At 36.3% G+C, this 17481-nt stretch overlaps 1 protein-coding gene across 1 annotated transcript in view; it reads left to right on the forward strand.

Annotated features, from left to right (window-relative positions):
* Positions 1–8278, forward strand: part of LOC136840435 (general transcription factor II-I repeat domain-containing protein 2-like) — a 39047-nt gene extending 30769 nt beyond the window's left edge. The window contains exons 2-3 of the mRNA XM_067107114.1: positions 9–22; positions 8194–8278. Of these exons, the coding sequence (XP_066963215.1) occupies positions 9–22; positions 8194–8278 (99 nt within the window). The remainder of the gene's footprint in view (positions 1–8; positions 23–8193) is intronic.
* Positions 8279–17481: the final 9203 nt, after the last annotated feature.

Raw genomic sequence — 17481 nt, forward strand, 5'->3', positions numbered from 1 at the left:
TATTGTAGGAAAGAGTGAACCGGTAAGTTTCAGCCATGACACAAAACTTAAGACATGTGGATGAAGGACGTGACTTCTCAAATGAATCAGATGATATTTAACTATCTTCCCTTGGTTTTTTTCTCACGCAGTGGAAGAATTCGTCTTCAAGATTCACTTGAGCTAGCACTACACCGTCTTCCTGTAGTCAGAAGCTTTTTAGATAAACATCAAAGAGTCTATTTTCAGTGGATGTTTAACCATCTTCTGGCCTCTCTTAATTGGTTCCAGCCTTTTCCACCTTTTTCAACATAAAACCTTTGTTTTGCCTTCCGCTTAAATTCCCTGTTCTCTCTGTTTTGTAAAAGCCATTCATCGTGTTGGCATACCTGTGAGAGCCACTACAATAAAGAAGCCACTTTTTGCTGAAAGCTCTTTTCTCATTTTGTTGAGCATCATTAATTATGATGATGTAGTTTTCAAAAACTTTAAAATTCTAATGAAAAATATTGTTTGGTATACTGCTTTCCAGTGTGGTCTTCCGGTGCTGACTCACATCTCAAACTCTAGAATAGAGTTATGTCAGCATTCAAGTTTATTTTGTAAAATCTTGATGTTGATTTATGACGTAGGCATAAAATGGGATCATTATGTTTGTTGTATAAAATGTACTGCAACATCCGCTGCATTCTTTATCTGACCTAACTGTTTTTGCGTCCAACACCATTCAGGCTGCTGCTGCAAACAGCATGTCATTTTCTTGTATAAGGTTTAATACTACTCAGTTTGCTAGGAGTTTTATTTTGGCCACAACTAAAGTTTGGAACAATTTGCCGTGTGCAATTATGGAATCTTATCTACAAATGTTTAGGCAAGGAACAAATCATTCAGGCTCTCTGTCCTCATATTTTTTTTATCTATCACCTTTTTCTTTAACTTGTGACAGGTGCAGTCTGAATTTTCTTTGGAGCCCTCTTGGCTTTATAGGCAATTGACTTTGTCATAAGGGTTTTTAGCAGAAGGTTTATAGAAAGAATGAAAAAGATGAGCTGTCTGAGTAGTACATGGGCGTATATCTAAATACATACCAACCTAAAACACCTCTGTTTGTGCAAAATATTTTTCACAGATAAAGTATACCAATTGGCAATGATGAAATAATACACAATAATTCTCGAGTAAAATATATTACGCATTGACGATTAATAGACAGCATATAGTCTCCTTCGTTTTTGATTGGGGTAATTTAACCAGAATCGATATTAAATGATCGATCTAAAATAAATCTCTCATTATCATATCTGAGTTAGCTGTAGACAGTCTCAGTATTTTTGTTATGATACAATTTCTGATATATCTTCATCTTCCATTTAAATCTATTCCCCAAAGGACTAGATAACCAAAACAGTAAAAACAGTAGAAGTAAAAGACCTGTGCAGGGAAAGACTTGCTGAATGCAACTGAAAGTTAAAAAAAAGTTGGACAGCTGCTGAAGATGAAATATTTGTACAGTATATATGAAATTTTAAAAGGAATTAGAAGGGCGAGAAGTGTAGAAATATATATAAAATAAAATGCAGGAGTGTAATTGAGATCAGGATGTGAGTATCGATCGCCAAGAAGAATTTAAAATTTGAACAAAGTCTTAAATCTAAATTGTTTTCTAAAATATATGCTGAAGATTTTCATGATTTCAGCAATATGGACTTTATGTCTATTTCTCGATGTCTCATCAATATCAGTTGTGATCATTAGAATTAGGATATAATAAGGAGATATTAATATTATATTATATATTATATATATATATATATATATATATATATATATATATATATATATATGTGTGTGTGTGTGTGTGTGTGTGTGTATGTATGTATGTGTATATAAAAGTGAATGTTTGTATGTCTGTATGTTTGTTGGTATGTTAGTTGTATGTTTGTGCGCTATAGAAATACAAACCGCTTGACCGATCTAGACAAAATTTGGCACGTAGCCATCATTTGGCAAAACTCAAATAAAAGGGTAGGTTTCAAACCCGTACCCAACCCCCACCATTTCCCTTTGTAAATTATGTGGTAAATAAACTCGACAGGTTTATTATACCTTATTTCATATAATTGAAACCATAGAGATATATTATTGAAAAATGCCTTTCAGTCACTGCAGTAATACCTGGATAAAAGGGACAGTCACCAAAGTAATATCTGTATAAAAGGGACAGACAGCACAGTAATACCTGGTTAAAGGAGACAGACAGCACAGTAATACCTGGTTAAAGAGGACAGACAGCATAGTAATATCTGGATAAATGGGACAGTCATGACATTTTTATAAAAGTGATTTTTTAAAAAGTGAGAGTCACCACAGTAATACCTAGATAAAGGGACAGAGTGATTTTTTTATAAAATGGAGAGTCACCACAGTAATACCTGGATAAAAGAGGGACAGACAGTACAGAAATACCTGGTTAAAGGTGTCAGATAAAATGGACAGTCACCACAGTAATACCTGGATAAAAGAGACAGACAGAACAGTAATACCTGGTTAAAGGGACAGACAGAACAGTAATATGTGGTTAAAGGTGTCAGACAGCACAGTAATACCTGGACAAAAGGGACAGTCACCGCGGTAATATCTAGATAAAAGGGACAGTCACCACTGTACTACCTGGATAAAAGGGGCGGTCACCACAGTAGTAGCTGGATAAAAGGTACAGACAGAACAGTAATGCCTGTCAGTTCACGCACGACTGTTCGGAAGGTGAACGTTCACATGAAAAAAATAGAATTGTCAGTCGGACCGTCAACACAAACCCCTCCCCCTCGCCCTTCTCCCTCCCCTCCCTCTTCCCTCTCCCCTCATTCAGAGTTTTCCCGGACAGCTCTGGTTTGGTCAGCTAGTAGTGTATATATATATATATATATATATATATATATATATATATATATATATATATATATATATATATATATATATATATATATAAATTATATAATGTAACCAAAAGTAATATAACCCATGAAAACATCAATTTGATCTAAATATACGGTAGACACCCGTAACACTGTCTTTATTTAATGAGAAATTAGTTCAGTCTTATTGATTTATATTATTCTTATTATGATTAATTGACAATTATGATAATGTATCAGTTCATTTTTAAAAATAGTGAAATATCATGTTTCATGACTCATCAAATCAAAACAAATCCTTTGCTTACTATGTCAGGTGAACACTTGCCAGTTAATATTCATGACAGCCCTATTGACAAATCACCTCAGGAATTCACTGTACCTCATTATTTTCTCGAAGATTGCTAATTACGTAATAAGTATTTTGGGAAGATAACTAATTACTTTTGTTCACTTGACTTAGAGGCGTGTTCGGTGTCACGATGTACCCGAGTCTTTAATATCATTAAACCATTCTATATGAATTTGATTTTGGTACAGAATGATTAATTCGATATAGTAGTATTTTTTCTGAAAGAATGGCTGTCTGATTGCCGTTGAGCTTATCTTGCAGTTTCCTCAGTCTCTCCAAAGAGTTTTTTTTTTTTTTTTGTAGCAGCAGGTAACATAATAGCTTTCCTATGTCCATTTATTCCTTAACATTTTGGTAGTTTTTTTTTCTATCATTTACAAAAAGCAAATGATACCAAACAAGTGTAAACCCGCATGCGGGTTATGAATTCCACATGATTAAACCCCTTTTTAGTAATTTACCTGCTGCTACGAAGAAATTCATTTGGAGATTGAGGAAATGCAACATCAACTCAACGGCATCCAGACGGCCATTTTTCGCGATGAAGTTTGTTAGAAAGAGCGTCTTCATTCGAGATAATGGTATTGCAATACAAGAAAAACGAATTCATATTTATTCCTAGTTCTCTGTGTCTTACCAATAACATTAGAGTTAGATATAATAAGATTAACTAATATAGGGAGCCAAAGTATTATGATTCTCTCTCTCTCTCTCTCTCTCTCTCTCTCTCTCTCTCTATCTATATATATATATATATATATATATATATATATATATATATATATATATATATATATATATATATATATATATATATATATATATATATATATATATATATATATATATATATATATATATATATATATCAAGGCGTCAGGATGGACAGAGATAAGATTAAGCGTTCTATTCCAGTTCACGCATTCTTTACGAACGAGGAAAACAAAATTTTATGCACTGGTTCCTAAATTCTGAACCTAAAGTTGCACCACGTGTCCCATACCAGCAGATGTTAGTAATCTTCCAACTTCCTATAAAATAGGTGGGCGTATGGAATTAATATTCGCCAATATATTCCCCAGGGAGACTGTTGAAAGGGATTTCTCTTTAGTTCTTCGTCCAGAGTATGAGGTTCTTTGATGATACTTCTTTTTACATGCTTTTATTTAACTAAACTTCTGCGTATGTTTATTTGGGTTAAAACTTGTAACTCAATTTTCGACCTGTTCCCTTCGTCCGATGGACTTGAAATTTTCATGGTTAGTACAACCTCACATGATCAGTAGGTCAGCAGTGACTTCTAGTGACCCTAGAGACCTTTCCCAGATCCCAGACGTGAGTCAGAAATTTATTTCTTTCCACACGTGATTGTGTGTTGATGATTTCTATCTTATTTTTCAGAAGGGATAATTCGAATGAAATGTTGTCTATTGGGTCATTCATGAGTCGGGAAGTTTCTGGAAAACTAAAAGGTATAAAATAAGTTAATTTTTTTAAATTCCTTTTATTAAGTTGCACTCAAAACCAACTTTTTTTGGACTTGTATTTTCTCAGTGGATAACGCCCATGTTTCCACCTGAGAGACCTTGGTTCGATCCCACGAGTCAGAAATTTATTTCTGTTCCACACGTGATTGTGTGTTGATGATTTCCTTCACTCAGAAGGGATAATTCGAATGAAATGTTGTCTATTGGGTCATTGCTGAGTCGGGAAGTTGGGGAAAATCGTGGCTGGTATGCAAGCATTAGCTTCCCAGGTAATTTCAATAAAAGCAGTTGTTTAAAAAAATTCCAACTTTTTTTATGACTTTGACTGGCTTAGTGGATAACGCCCTTAGCTTTCCACCTGAGAGACCTTTCTTATCCCGACGTGAGCCAGAAATTTATTTCTGTTCCACACGTGATTGTTTTGATGATTTCTATCTTATTCACTCAGAAGGGATAATTCAATGAAATGTTGTTATTGGGTCATTGATGAGTCGGGAAATTTAATTTGGAAACTCGTTGGTATGCAAGCTGAATATTGCCCAGGTAATTTCTTAATAAGTTGCTTATTAAAAAATCCAACTGAAAATTAGACTTGTATGGCCCAGTGGATAACGCCCTAATCTTTCCACCTGAGAGACAATGGCACCGATCCCGACGTGATCAGAAATTTATTTCTCATTAAAAACGTGATTGTGTGTTGATGATTTCATCGTCTTATTCACATTGTTGAAGGGTCTTTGCGAATGAAATTGTCTATTGGGTCATTGCAGAGTCGGGAAGTTGGGGAAACTTGCTGTTGCAAGCCATCTGTCTTGCCCAGGTGAAATTCATTCAGACTCTCAGGTTCCAACTTTTTTAGACTTGTATGGCCCAGTGGATAACGCCCTTTTTATACCCTGAGAGACGCTGGGTCTTCTATCCTGACGTGAGTCAGAAATTTATTTCGTTCCATCACGTGATTGTGTGTTGATGATTTCTGTCTTATTCACCAGAAGGGATACTCCAATGAAATGTTTCTATTGGGTCATTGCTGAGTCATATTGGGAAAACTACTGGTATGCAAGCAGGAATCTTGCCCAGGTAATTCCACGTGCAGTTGCTCTCAGGTTCCAACTTCTTTTAGAGTTGTATGGCCCATTGGATAACGATATTTGCTTTCCACCTGAGTTTCCTGGGTTAATCCTTGACGTGAGTCAGAAATTTATTTATGTTCCACACGTGATTGTGTGTTGATGATTTCTATCTTATTCACTCAGAAGGCCTATAATTCAGAAAAGAAATGTTGTCTATTGGGTCATTGCTGAGTCTCACCTGGGGAAAAAATATGGTATGACAAGCAATAGCTTGAATAGGTAATTTATATATGCAGTTGCACTCAGGTTCCAACACACTTTTAGACTTGTATGGCCCAGTGGATAACGCCCTTATATATTTCCACCTGAGAGATATATGTGTGTGTGATCCGACGTGAGTCAGAAATTTATATATATATATATATATATATATATATATATATATATATATATATATATATATATATATATATAATATATTTATGTGTGTATATATATATATATATATGTGTATATATAATATATTTATAATAATATATACATATATATATATATATATATATATATATATATATATATATATATATATATATATATATTTATACATATATATATATATAAATATATATATATATATATATATATATATATATATATATATATATATATATATATATATATATATATATATATATACACACACATATATACACATATATATATATATATATATATATATATATATATATATATATATATATATATATATATATATATGTACACAGTATTTCGTTGTCCAAAGACACGTAAATGACGGATTACCCTTAACTCAAAAAACTAAATGGGGTGCCATTTACCGAAATGAGTTCCTTACATGAAAAGAACAGTCAAAAAAGCATCAATAACCCAAAGAATACAGGGAATGATCTAATGGCCTATATACAGTAGATGCGGAAGGGCCCTTTTCATTTGCATATCTCCAATTTCCTCCATATCGCGTCTTCTCTTGTCGTTTCTTTTCCTCCCTCCCTTGCTTAGAATTCCCCCTTTTCCTCCCAGTGAGAGAAGGAGTCAAATATCTCAGCAATTTTACCGTCGATAATCTGATTAAGTCTGTACCCTCTACCAAGTGTTTCTTTATTATCAAGTGAGGCCGAAGAAAGGAAAACTATTGACTTTTCTAAAATCAAGTCTTCGTTGCCACTCTTTATTTTATCTTTTTTTATGTGACAAATATCATTTTAATGTTTTGATTAAATTCATGGAATGATAGGTAGTGTGATTGAAAGATTTAATGTTTGTTTGGTTTATATTATAGATTAATTATTTTCAGTACAACAGAATATGAATAAATAAGATTTTTCATTGAAATAATTTCATAAACTTAATAAATACTTGGTGTTAGGAGAGTTAGTATGCAGAACAATATTTTACGAGACCTGTTCCTCACCTCAAAGATTTTTGTTTTATTTAAACAACATGAATTTGTTCCTTCAACTGAATAGGTACCATGTGTAACTACGGGAAGCCATGAAAAGAGAGAATTATTAGAAAGAAAATCACAAATCTGAATGAAAAAAAAAAAACATTCACTCAAAGCCAACAAAAAACGTCTAATAAACTGCATTTTCCCAAAGTCATATCTTCATTCTTATGCAAAACCAACTTTCATCACTGCGTCTGCAACTTCAAAAGAAGTTTCAATCAACGAGCAACCAAATTTAGATACTTTGTGACAGAGAAACCACATCGGTGGCTATCGAAAATTCTTATTGTTCCAATAAAGCCCGCAAACAATGGCTGCCTAATTGCACAGTAATGAGTCACCAACCAGTGAATGCAACGGTAATTGGAAACGGCATCAAATTTGCTGGAAATGACATGCAGTGTTTTTGACAGCACTTGTATAATAAGTATAACTAACACTATTTACAATAAACAGATGCTAATACAATTTTAATGTCATTAGTATTGTTATCAAAGGAATATTATCCTTAGTCCTGTAAAGTCCCCACTAAGCGGGTTTTCCATGGTGAACCGCCCGTTTTCTACGGTAACGCTCCTACGAGATTGGGTCAAGCAATAATAGCCACATTTTATCGATGTAAATACATATCTACTACTAATTCATTTGCTCCTATTTTCTTTGCACATGTGTTAGAATATTGTTGTGTCAATTCTTGTTAACTTACCTTTTGTTTGTTAACTTAGCTTTTGTGTTACTTGTATTTACCTATTATAATTAACACCGAGAGTAATTGACCTCGGGTCACCTGTATTCTATGTATTCCTCTGTGTGACGTCCGCACGCCGCCTTATAAGCGGCCTGTGTTCTGAATAAAATAGCAGTACATGTCCACATGCTCATTATTTTGCACTTCTTATAGTGGTGACCCTGGAGTGGTTCCCAGAGCCGTTAGTGGACTCATACGGCGACCTAGTCTTGGCTCTATGAACTACACCCGCCCCTAATGAACTAAACACGATGCTTTAACAAAGTGTTTGGGCGTTCTGACTCTCGTCGGCAGATCAACAGCATCATAAAGGACACACATGGCACGCTCCCAAGTGCGTACTGACGCGAGTAACCCACTCCCAGTAAGAGGGCAATAGTGAGTATGGACGCGGGCATTCCCTCCCACATACAGTTAACTGCAAACTTCATGGACGCAGACATCTCCCTCACGCACAACCCGCCCGCGCCCTTCCCCACGCCTGGGCTCACGCCCTCCTCCACGCCGATACCTGCTCCCCGCATGCTGCCTGTCCTGATGGAACAAACAAGGTCCGCCCTCGCCATAAAGCTGCCACCCTTCACACAAAGTAACCCGTCATCATGGCTCCACAGGGTCGAGGGGCAGTTCAGACTGGCGGGACTTACTGACGAGGTCCTGCAGGCAGACGCCATGATCAGTGCCCTTCCGGAAGAGGTCTATAGGAAGCTCGTCCCATGGGTGTCTGCCGCACGTCCCGTCACCTACCCAAAGCTGAAGGCCTCTCTCGTTGAGACCTGCTCCCTGCCGGTCTCCGAGAGGGCTGCCCATGCCCTTGATCTCGTGAACAACCCTCAACATGACCAGAACATCCTGGAGACTTGGAGCGTGATCCAGGACCTCCTCACCCTTCCCGAGACGGACAGCAGCGGTAGGCCGTCGGAGATAAGCCTGTCAAGGGAGATCCTCCTCCGTCAGCTCCTCCCAGAGGTCCAGACCCAGATCCTCGAGCCCTATACAATGCCGCTCGAGGACCTACTCAAGACGGCACAGCAACTGACGGACTCCACAAGGGCAGCAAAGCGGGGATCCTCACCCACACACCCCATCAGCCCCCTCCAGCCAGAGGAAAGCGCGGAGGAGGAGATAAGCACCGCCACCAGGAGACGGCCAACCTACCTCCATAAAGAAGCATCCTTGCCATACTACCACCAGTAGTATGGCAAGGACGCCCAGAACTGACAACCCCCTGCTCGTTCGCCCATCCAAAAAACGGGGGAGGCAGCCTCCAACAGTACAGGCCGCCCTGGCAGCAGAGGAACCCAGGAGCCCAAAACCAGTAGGCTTCTACGTCCACGACACTATCTCCAACAGGATGATGCTGGTCAACACTGGGGCCGTCCGACCAGTGTTCCCGCCATGCAGAGAGGACCGCAAATGCAAATAAAAATAAAAAAATAAAAAATGAAAATAAGAAATAAATGAAAATAAATAAAAAAAATTAATGAATAAATAAAAAAATAAATAAATAAATCGTCAGACCCGGCTGCCTTGCTGACAGCCACCAACGGGTCCCCATCCTCTCCTACGGCACCAGGCTCCTGTTGATCTCCATCCTCGGCCGGAGGTACAGCTAGAGCTTCATAGTCACGGATGTAAGGACCCCACTCCTGGGCGCGGACTTCCTCGCACACTTCAGTCTGGCAGTCGACGTTGGTCGCAAATGCCTATTTGACACCGACTCCTGCTAGTCCCTCCCCCTGGAGACGGGCCCCAGCGCACCCGCCATCTACTCTGTCGTCCCGCACCAGTACGCCCAGCTGCTGAAGGAGTTAGTTCCCTGATGTCTTCAAGCCTGAACTGCGCCAGGTACCCGGGGCCCCTGCAAAGCAAGGAATCTATCACCACATCAAAACAAAGGGCCCCCCAAAGCACGTAAAGTTCCAGAGACTTCCCCCTCTGCGCCTTCAGGAGGCCAAAGACGCTTTCGCCGAGATAGAGCGGATGGGCATATGCAGGAAGGCCTCCAGCCTGTGGGCCTCTCCCCTCCACATGGTGCAGAAACCGGACAGCTCCTGGAGACCCTGCAGTGACTACAGGCGGCTCAACTTCACAACTGAACCAGACCATTACCCTCTTCCAAACATGCAAGATCTCACGGCCTCTTTTCACAGGGCCAAAATATTTTCTAAACTAGACCTTCTGAAGTCCAACTTTCAGGTACTGGTTGCTCCAGAGGACATCCCCAAAACCGCCATCATCATCATGCCCTTCGTGGTCCTACATCTTTGCCTTCTCCACTTTCAGCCTGAGGAACGCGGGGGTAACCTTCCAGAGATTAATGGACAGCATCCTGGGGGACCTGAACTTCTGTGTCTGTTATGTAGATGACATCCTAATTTTTTCCAGATCCCCCAAAGAACACCTGCGGCACATCCAAAAGGTCCTGCAGCGCCTGCAGGAGAATGGCCTTGTCGTCAGGTTTGATAAGTGCACCTTCGGCGTCGAAAGAGATGACTTCCTAGGCCACGAGATATCTCCAGGGGGCATCCGTCCACTCACATCGAAGGTTGCAGCCGTCACCAAGTTCCCCACCCCTACCTCTGTCAAGGCCGTATAAGAATTCCTCGGGATGGTCAACTACTACAGGAGGTTCATCCCCGGGGTTGCGCACACCATGGCCCCCCTGACAGAGATCCTGAAGGGCCACCAGAAGTCCTTAGTTTGGGGACCCGACCAGCAATGGGACTTTTCCTTGATGAAGGCCCACCACTTTTTTCCAGTGCTTTCCCGGTTTGGCCAAACCGGGAAAGCACTGGAAAAAGAATTGAACAACATAAGAAATGTGTGAGATATGCACAAGGGAACGGTGGTATATTTGTACATGTTAGTGAGAACAATCACGCTATCAACTGGGTAGGGGCAAAAAGGATTGTACATTCTAATGATGCACTGGAAAGGAATATCATTGAATCTAGCTTTATAAAAGAAAGTTACAACCATAATATGAATATCAGTCAAGGGATGTATAAACTTGATCCTTTAATATCAAAAGAAATTTGTAAATTGTTTAAATTTTAAGGTAGGCAGTAGAGATGTATGAAAATAGGATTATCATATTTGTAAACACAGTACAGGGGTAGCAGTAGTAATGAGTTTCCAAACTCCGCCTCCCTGACACCTGTCAGGTGTGGATCTTGAGGTCGCATATGGTTTGTTTATCAGCATCGTCCCCTGAGAGTATATTGTGATTTTTAGCCAAATGAGTTTTGAAGGCCACTCCTACCTCGACACCAGCTTGAGGAGGGATATGTAGTCTCTAACAGTTGTGTATGTTCGTCAGTACTGTTCCTGTAGTATATATATTTGTGACTTCTCATACTCTGTATCAGTCCTTCACAGTTGCTTGGAAATAAAGTCGAAACCGGTCAGGACCTACACCCGTTTCTTATTTTGCACCTGTGGTAATGTGTGATATTGTGATATATATATATATATATATATATATATATATATATATATATATATATATATATATATATATATATATATATATATATATATATATATATATATATATATATATATATATATATATATATATATAATATATATATATATATATACATATATATATATATATATATATATATATGTGTGTGTGTGTGTGTGTTATTAGGAATATTCCTCCTACGCCACCTTTTCCCGGACTAATTTAAAGTAAAAGGACTAAGTACTTAAATAAGATAAAGTTAGTATGATTCACTGTAAGAAATTCACCCCTAAAACCTCTCACCACTGCCTTTTTGTGGGAAAACCCCCTTTAAACCCCTTTCTTGTCCAAAGTGCTGTTGGAAGTCCCTAAATTCCAGGTATGGACCCAACCAGAGTTAATCGTCACCCGAGGCAGGCTAGCTGGTGGGCTGACAGCTTGCATTCCATCATTTTGAATTTGAAACCATGCTGCCTGCAGTTCCCATGTGGGCAGAGTGATCACAATGCCATCTAGGAAGAGAAAGTTGTAACTTCCAAAGTTATAAAAGGCCCTGGACAGAGAAGCTAACTCTCAGAATTACCAGCACGGACACGGAGTACAGAGCTCCATCCCTTGCTCTGTCCCTTGCTCCATTTAACTGCCTACGTGGGACACATTGCAGGCCGAATCCAAAGTAACTTTTGATGTGAATCAATTCGCTTTCCCTCCCCATCACTGTCCCTCATAAGAAGAGAACTTCACCTCCTAAAGAAAAGTAAAGTACCAGGATTTAAGGGTTTTTGCCAGCCACGCTCACTATTTTCCTCTCACTGTGTTCCTTTCTTTTCATAGTGCGATATAATTACAGTGAGACCTGTATTGCTTTATATTTTGTGCTGTTTAATTTGCAAAGCATTTACGAGAAGAGTAACATAACTGTTTGATGTTCGAGTCACGGGAATCAAGTCCAGTCTAAGCATCTTCTATGCAGTTCCCCGATTCCTTCATTATAGTGTTAGTCCCAGTTAAGTAACCGTAAGTGTTCAATTGCAGAATAGGACTACCCCTCTGTGGAACTGTGTCACTTCGTGTGTGTAGCGGCCCTTGCAATTTTGTTATCAACATCTTCGAAGCGGGAACCCAATATGCCACATCCAGGAAATTCCCGTGATTTGCTTTCGCCTCATTACCCCAGAATTGCGCTATCATTCTTTGATGTGTTTTCTTTTGTAAATATAATGAATTAAGTTAAACCCCCGAGTTTATCTAATCACTTCCCCCTTGAAGTAGCCTTTCAGGTGGATTTTGTTGTTTGTAATTTTAGCTGTCCCCAAGGCCAGAGTCCAGATTTTTTGTGGCAACTAAGGTAAGTTGAGCATCATCCTAGTATACCCCATTGATCTAGCAAGGCCTCAGCTTTAAAATTACAGCAATATATATATATATATATATATATATATATATATATATATATATATATATATATATATATATATGTGTGTGTGTGTGTGTGTGTGTTTAGCAATACATGCATACATACATAAAATGAAATTCGATATTTTTATTTATTTATTTTGAGAATGCGTATATTGCTAAACACTGCTTCTTGTTTTCTTATTTGAAAAGCACATTGACAACAATAAAGTATCATGGAACACCTTTCCACAATGAAATATGTATTTTCGATCTTCACCTGTTACAGATGATGGTAAATGATCTTTTCCCAACCATTTAAGCATACTGATCACTGCTTTAAAATAGATAAATCATATTTCGTCATCGTGTATTACTCAGGGTTGATAAGAAGTATACGATTAGGCAGATAATGAGACATACGCAATACATGGTTAAATCCGTATATGGATTTCCACCACACTGGTTAATGATTTATTTGTACACAACAACGATAAATATTGCACGATTACGCAAATTTACAGTACAGTAGTGATAACCAGCAAATTGTCTATTGCATCCTAGATTAAATTAGAAGTCTAATAGAGGAAGGTTACAGAAATTAATTCAACATTTATTCCGATAACCCTCCTGATTAATAATATTTTTATAATTCCTAAGAATGATATTATAATCCTGGAGTAATTTTCTGAAGTAAAAGGAGCCGTTGTTTTAAATTCTTTGAAGCTCATTGTCTTAATCTTTTTTCCTTACTTAGTAATTATTTATAAAATAGAGATAAAGAAAGAAAAGAGCTACATTCTTATGATGTAATAGAATTAGGCAATAATGAGGAGGAACTTTCTCGGCGAGAGAGTGAGCAATTTCATTTGCAACACTTCAAACTTGTAAGACTGCGGCTTCTTCATCTTTTCTTTTCTGACATTTCTTTGGTGAAAAATTCCTGAAGAGTTAAAAGTTTGGAAACAAAGAAACTGTTGACGCGTTTTTTTAATATACATTGATGATTGTACAAAGTAATTTTTTCGTATTAAGATTTGCCCAAATTGCAGTACATTTTTCACGAGGAAATATTGATCAATAAATAAGATAAAATGGTTTCACCACTTGAAGCCATAAGGTTCTTTAATGGAGCTCATCAATTTTTTCAGTCAGTATATATAATAACTATTTTCCAAATAAATGTACCATTACCACAATATGTAACTTCGCTCAGAGATGATTTTATCACAAATTCATTATTTGAAAAAAATTTATAATAGGCTATTAAGCCAAATACCATCAGATTCAATGGAGATATGTGGTACCCATGAGTCCCTTCTATGGCTGCCGCTTGATGATATGAACAAATTCAAAATAGTAAAATAAAGTTATGAAAATTATTATATATATATATATATATATATATATATATATATATATATATATATATATATATATATATATATATTATATTCATTTTGCCATTTACACTCCGCTTCTCAGACACTGTTACTTGTGGTACTCTTGTGATTAACAATAAAATTCTATTTTTCGACAATGATCCCTTCTCAAGACATTGGTCTTGTCATTTAGTATCTCTTGCGTAATTTCCTTTTGATGTGTCATTTCACATGCTAAATATGAAAGACCGATACAAAACTAATTATAAGAATCTCACGCGAAAACCGCTTGATTTTAGTTAAACCTTTATTGCTTTGTTTCTTCTTGGTTGGAAATTCTTCTGCAGTTTCTTATCGATCTGCGCTAAACTTTCATGGAAGGGTTTCAAGGGAAAGACAGTCTGTGCTTGCGAGGCTTTGGCTGCATACAAGGGTTGCTTTAGACTTTCAGACTTTCAGGCAAAGGATTTTTGATCGAAGTTTGCCGAGGGAAGCCGATTTGGGAACTGGGGTTCACAAAGCTCCTTCTATTACCGAAAGAGCATGTTCGAAATTCAGAAAGACTGCAGGTTGCCATCTTTTCCCAGTTATGTTTTTTGTCGATTATTTTCACTTTGTTCATCGGTTAAAGTTTTTCTTAGAGTTTTCTTAAAGTTATAATAAAAGAATATAGAATAGAATATACAAGTACAACATCAGCTTTTTTTTAGGATAGTTATCCAGCAAAACCAAAGTTCCATACATAAGTGTATCAGTACTAGATATCTACTCATTGATATATTAAAAATCATGGAGACACTCACATTCACACATACTAAACTTAGGGGATGTAATATACTGTATATATATATATATATATATATATATATATATATATATATATATATATATATATATATATATATATATATATATATATATATATATAGAATTATATAGATATATAAATATATTATATATAAATATATATATATATATATATATATATATATATATATATATATATAAATATATATATATATATATATATATATATATATATATATATATATATATATGTATATATATGAATGTCTTTTCCTGTAATACTACAGTGTAATTGAATATAAGAAGGCCCATAAAACACTATTTAAACTGTTGAAACCATATATTTCAAGGCACTTGCTTTCTGTGCCCTGTTCACTGTGTAGAATACCACAGGTGGGAAAGTTACAATGGTATATATACAAAACATAAAGGTTGTGGCCTCCGATGCTATGGAGGTGGCGTTTCTTAAGGAGGAGAATGGCCAAATTCTCTAGTGGTTTTTCTCCTCATTAGCTCCGTTTGGCGATGGATCTGGCGGTCGCGTTTCCTGGATCATCTTCTTCATGAGGGGTTTGAGGATTAAGGTGTCGATGTCATCCGATTTCCTATGTTTAATTCCTCGACACCTTAATCCTCAAACCCCGCATTTAGAAGATGACTCAGGAAACGCGACCTGGTTAAGATCCATCACCAAACGGAGCTAAGAGGCCAAAAACCACTAGGAATTTGGCCATTCTCCTCATATCAGAAATACGCCACCTTATAACATCGGAGGCCTTTTCCACACCTTAATATGTTTTTGTATATGTACCATTGAAGGAACTTTCCACCTGTCCATATTCTACCAGTGAACAGGGGCACAGAAGCTAGTGCCCAAAATATATGGTTTCAATGTTTAAATAGTGTTTTTATGGGTCTTCTTATATTCATATATATATATATATATATATATATATATATATATATATATATATATATATATATATATATATATATATATATATATTCACATACATTCAGCCAAGGAGAATTAAGGCATCTGAGTGGTCGAAGTTGACTGCTGTATTGAAACCAAAGTTCTGAAATTCTGGATGATTAATTCAGATTTAATCTTTTTCATGGGTGTATAATTGACCAAAATTATTTATATATATGTATATATATATATATATATATATATATATATATATATATATATATATATATATATACAGTATATATATGTATATATATATATATATATATATATATATATATATATATATATATATATATATATATATATATATATATATATATATATATATATATATATACATATACATACATACACCACAATAATTATATATTCTTGTATATAGTTCTTTTTCATATAGGTATTCGTAACTACTCGCAAGGAAATTGCCTGTAGGAACTGATTATACGTTCCTACAGTTATCCCTTGATCTCTTCTATTGACTCATGGAATACTCCTCCGAGAAAGTTTCTTGAATGTTTCAATTCATTTGAGACTTTTTAAAATTCATTTTCTAACATAGTTTAAAGAGAATTTCCTTCCTTACGTCATCGTCAACTTAGTTTTGCATAAACATTTAAGATTATTAAGAATTTACAGCTCATAAATTATTGACGTCTTTGGACATGTTATTTGTTTATTGTGCAGTCTTTTCTGCATTGGTTTTTTATAAGTTTCGTTACTTGAAATAACTGAATTTCCATCATAATTTCATGTAATATTGCTTGTTTTTCCTTTTTTTTGATAAAGAGAAAAGTATTAAAATCTGGAAAGCGCTATTTCATCAACATATTAAGCATTTCTCTCTCTCTCTCTCTCTCTCTCTCTCTCTCTCTCTCTCTCTCTCTCTCTCTCTCTCTCTCTCTCTCTCCCTCCAAATAAATCCCATCTGAAAATCGAATACGATTCACCCCTGTCCATGTTTCAGTCTTCATCCTTTCTGCGCCTTTTTGTACAAACAGAAAGATAGCATGAATTTAATTTCTCTTCTATTTATTATTTCTCGCAATGAAAACCGTAACCAAATGACTGTCATTTCGAAGGATGTCCTCGTGGTCAAAAATAAAAATATCCTTGATATTAGTGCTGTTTCTAGCAGCAGCATTAGCAACTGAAGTCACAGCACAGTAGAGAATAAATAAAAGATGATAAACTGAGAAGAAAAAGTAAAAACAAACGGGAAAATATATAAATATTTGACTTTATCAGCTTAATTCAAATTATTCCAGTAACGTAACAACGTGAGCAAAGGGATAGGAAATGAAATATTTGGTTCTGCATATGCAAAACAGAAATCAGTTGCGTTTACACCGAGCCTCCTTATTTAATGAAGTATTACAGAAGTATTAAAAGATATTTAGATTCTTTTA

This window comes from Macrobrachium rosenbergii, chromosome 7 (assembly GCF_040412425.1).
Source record: "Macrobrachium rosenbergii isolate ZJJX-2024 chromosome 7, ASM4041242v1, whole genome shotgun sequence".
NCBI classification, from domain to species: Eukaryota; Metazoa; Arthropoda; class Malacostraca; order Decapoda; family Palaemonidae; genus Macrobrachium; species Macrobrachium rosenbergii.